The sequence below is a fragment of the Otolemur garnettii genome, unplaced genomic scaffold (genome assembly GCF_000181295.1).
Source record: "Otolemur garnettii isolate 467f Iridium unplaced genomic scaffold, OtoGar3 scaffold00100, whole genome shotgun sequence".
NCBI lineage: Eukaryota > Metazoa > Chordata > Mammalia > Primates > Galagidae > Otolemur > Otolemur garnettii.
The window spans coordinates 4,692,905-4,695,824 of NW_003852495.1; the positions used below are offsets into that span (position 1 = coordinate 4,692,905).

At 40.0% G+C, this 2,920-nt stretch overlaps 1 protein-coding gene across 1 annotated transcript in view; it reads left to right on the forward strand.

Moving 5' to 3' along the window:
• The window catches only part of UBA2 (ubiquitin like modifier activating enzyme 2), a 39,937-nt gene that overhangs the window by 12,735 nt on the left and 24,282 nt on the right, over window positions 1–2,920 (forward strand). Inside the window, exons 7-8 of the mRNA XM_003796082.3 lie at window positions 780–847; window positions 1,557–1,678. Of these exons, the coding sequence (XP_003796130.1) occupies window positions 780–847; window positions 1,557–1,678 (190 nt within the window). The remainder of the gene's footprint in view (window positions 1–779; window positions 848–1,556; window positions 1,679–2,920) is intronic.

Below are 2,920 nucleotides of genomic sequence, written 5' to 3' on the forward strand. Positions count from 1 at the left end.
GTAGCTGGGACTACAGGCGCCCGCCACAACGCCCGGCTATTTTTTGGTTGCAGCCATCATTGTTGTTTGGCGGGCCCGGGCTGGGGATTCAAACCCACCACCTTAGGTATATGTGGCTGGCGCCTTAGCCGCTTGAGCCACAGGCGCCGAGCCTATAAAAGGATTTCTTTAAGATAACTTTCTTGAGTCCTGTATGTGAGGAAAGGTTGGAAACTTGTATTCATAAGAGTTATTAAACAATTTTTAGGATAACTTGATTAAATAAGAGAATCTCACTTAATATTTTAAAATTGTTTAAGACTCTGTTCAGTAGTAAAGATACTACCATGAGAAAAATTTAGTCTTGTTCACTACTGAGTTTCCTGCACGTAGAATAGGACTCCACACAGATAGGTGTGCAAATTATGGTTTTTGAATAGCTAATTGCAAATATATTTTACTCACATTATTCTGGTGTTAGAATTTTATCCAGGATGGACTGTAAAAGCCACTCACCTGTTTCCTGAACCAAGGGTTGGAATGTTCAGAGTCCTGCTTATAGGCCTGGATATGGATCTACAAAATTCTAGCCTTGTTTGTGGTTGCAATTATAATGCTAGCTAGCTAAGCAGATTGCTTTCATACTTCTCGGTTTATAGGGTAACTTATCAGCTGTTCATTCTTTATCCCTGTTAAACATTTGGGATAAATCAGGTGTTTGTGAGGAAAGTAGGAAAAATAAACCCCATTTGTTTGGATCACTTGGTTGTATGTGAATATTTACTACTCTTAAATTATAGCCAGCTGTTCGGTGAAGAAGATGCTGATCAAGAAGTATCTCCTGACAGAGCTGACCCTGAAGCTGCCTGTGAGTAAACTGTTTGGCATACGTTTTATTAATGACTGCTGCCTTTATTTTGCTAATTTAATATTAGCAAAGAAAAAGGTAGTTGCTGTATGTACAAAATAATATGTGCTTAACATAATTTTTTTCTTTTCTTTCTTTTTTTTTTTTTTTGAGACAGAGTCTCACTTAAGTTACCCTGGGTAGAGTGCTGTGGTGTCTTAGCTTACAGCAACCTTACACTCTTGACTCAAGTGATTCTCTTGCCTCAGTCTTCTAAGTAGCTGGGACTATAGGCGCCCACCACAATGCCCAGCTATTTTTTAGAGACGAGGTCTTGCTCTTGCTCAGGTTGGTCTTAAACTTGTGAGCTCAGGCAGTTCATTCATCTAGGCCACCAAGAGTGCTAGGATCCACTGTGCCTCGTCTAACATGAATTAGTTTAAAGCAGTGTTATTTTAAAAAATGTAGTCCTGTTTTACTAGTGAGGAAGTGAAAGTGAAGAGAAATTGAACAAATCCAGGAAATAGAGCTGGGAGTTGTTCTCAGCTCTCTTGATAGGTCTGTACTTTGAGCTTTGAATGGATAGCCTTTAGAAAGATGCATTTTCCTTCTTGAATTCAGAATGTGTCACATGTGGGTGTATTCCATAGTGATTCTTTTTCCTCCGCACAAATGTGAGAGATCAGTTCTGCAGTTCATTGCTGTTAAAAATAAAATGTTTGTTTTATAGGGGAACCAACAGAAGCTGAAGCCAGAGCCAGAGCCTCTAATGAAGACGGTGACATTAAACGTATCTCCACTAAGGAATGGGCCAAATCAACTGGATACGATCCGATTAAACTTTTTACCAAGGTTTGGTTTGCTTTCCTTACAATTATGGGTAGATTTATTATTCTAATTGTTTTTATTTTATTTATTTATTTATTTATTTATTTTGAGACAGAGTCTCACTACTTCGCTCCCAGTAGAATGCTGTGGCGTCAGCTTACAGAAACCTCAAACTATTGGGCTTAAGCTATTCTCTTGCCTCAGCCTCCCAAGTAGCTGGGACTACAGGTGCCTGGCTGTTTTTTTGTTGTAGGTGTCATTGTTGTTTAGCGGGCCCAGGCTGGGCTCGAACCCACCAGCTTCAGTGTATGTGGCCGGCACCCCACTCACTGAGCTGTGGGTGCTGAGCCTCTAATTGTTTCTAGATAATATGTAACATTAAGTTAAACTTTTTTCTGTGTATTTGCCTGATGCAGTCCTGATAAAACGATAGATACGGTCAGGATAAGGAGATTTTGAAATTTTAGCACCTTTACTAAATATCAGTATAGCATCATCATAGGAGGTAAAATACAGAGGCTTGCTTATGTACCTTCTTGGTTGTCTTCTGTTCCCTCACTTTTATGGAATTTCTTGATTTTCCTGCTTCTCATCTTCAGTTTTTCCCCTTTTCCTGCTCAAATCTTCATTGTCAATTTGCCGCGTTCTGATTCACCCTTGAATCCCTAAGTCTTGTGTTCTTGGTGAAATCCCTTTTTGTTGGTGTGTGTTACTTGCCTGCAGACTGTTTCTAGTTTTACATGCAAGATTGGGTCTACCTGTAATTATTGCCCAGCTGGGCTCCTCTGTTCTGTGTTTTAAGTCTTCTTATGGGCTGGGCCTGGTGGCTCACGCCTCTGTAATGTCAGCACTCTGGGAGTCTGAGGCAGTGGATTGTTTGAGCTCACAAGTGATTCATTAGTTTGAGACCAGCCTGAGCAAGAGTAAGATCCTGTTTTGCAAGTGTTTGAGGTTGCTGTGAGCTGTGACACCATGTCACTCTACTGAAGGCGACAAAGTAGACTGTCTCAAAAAAAATCTTTTTATTTGTTCTTGACTCTCACAAGCTTATTACAGTAAATACTTGAAACTTTCCCAACTCTTGTTAAACTGCCTAATGTTCTCTTGTCGCCCTCACTGAGCAGGTCACCTTAGGACATGTGTATAGGCTTGAAGCCATTGGGCACAATTTGCTGTTGGAGGAAAAGCTCTTTCAGTAAAGGCTAACTTTTTACATGGTGCTTTTCTCTCCCTTCATACCTAGTCTTTTTTTTTTTTTTTTTTTTT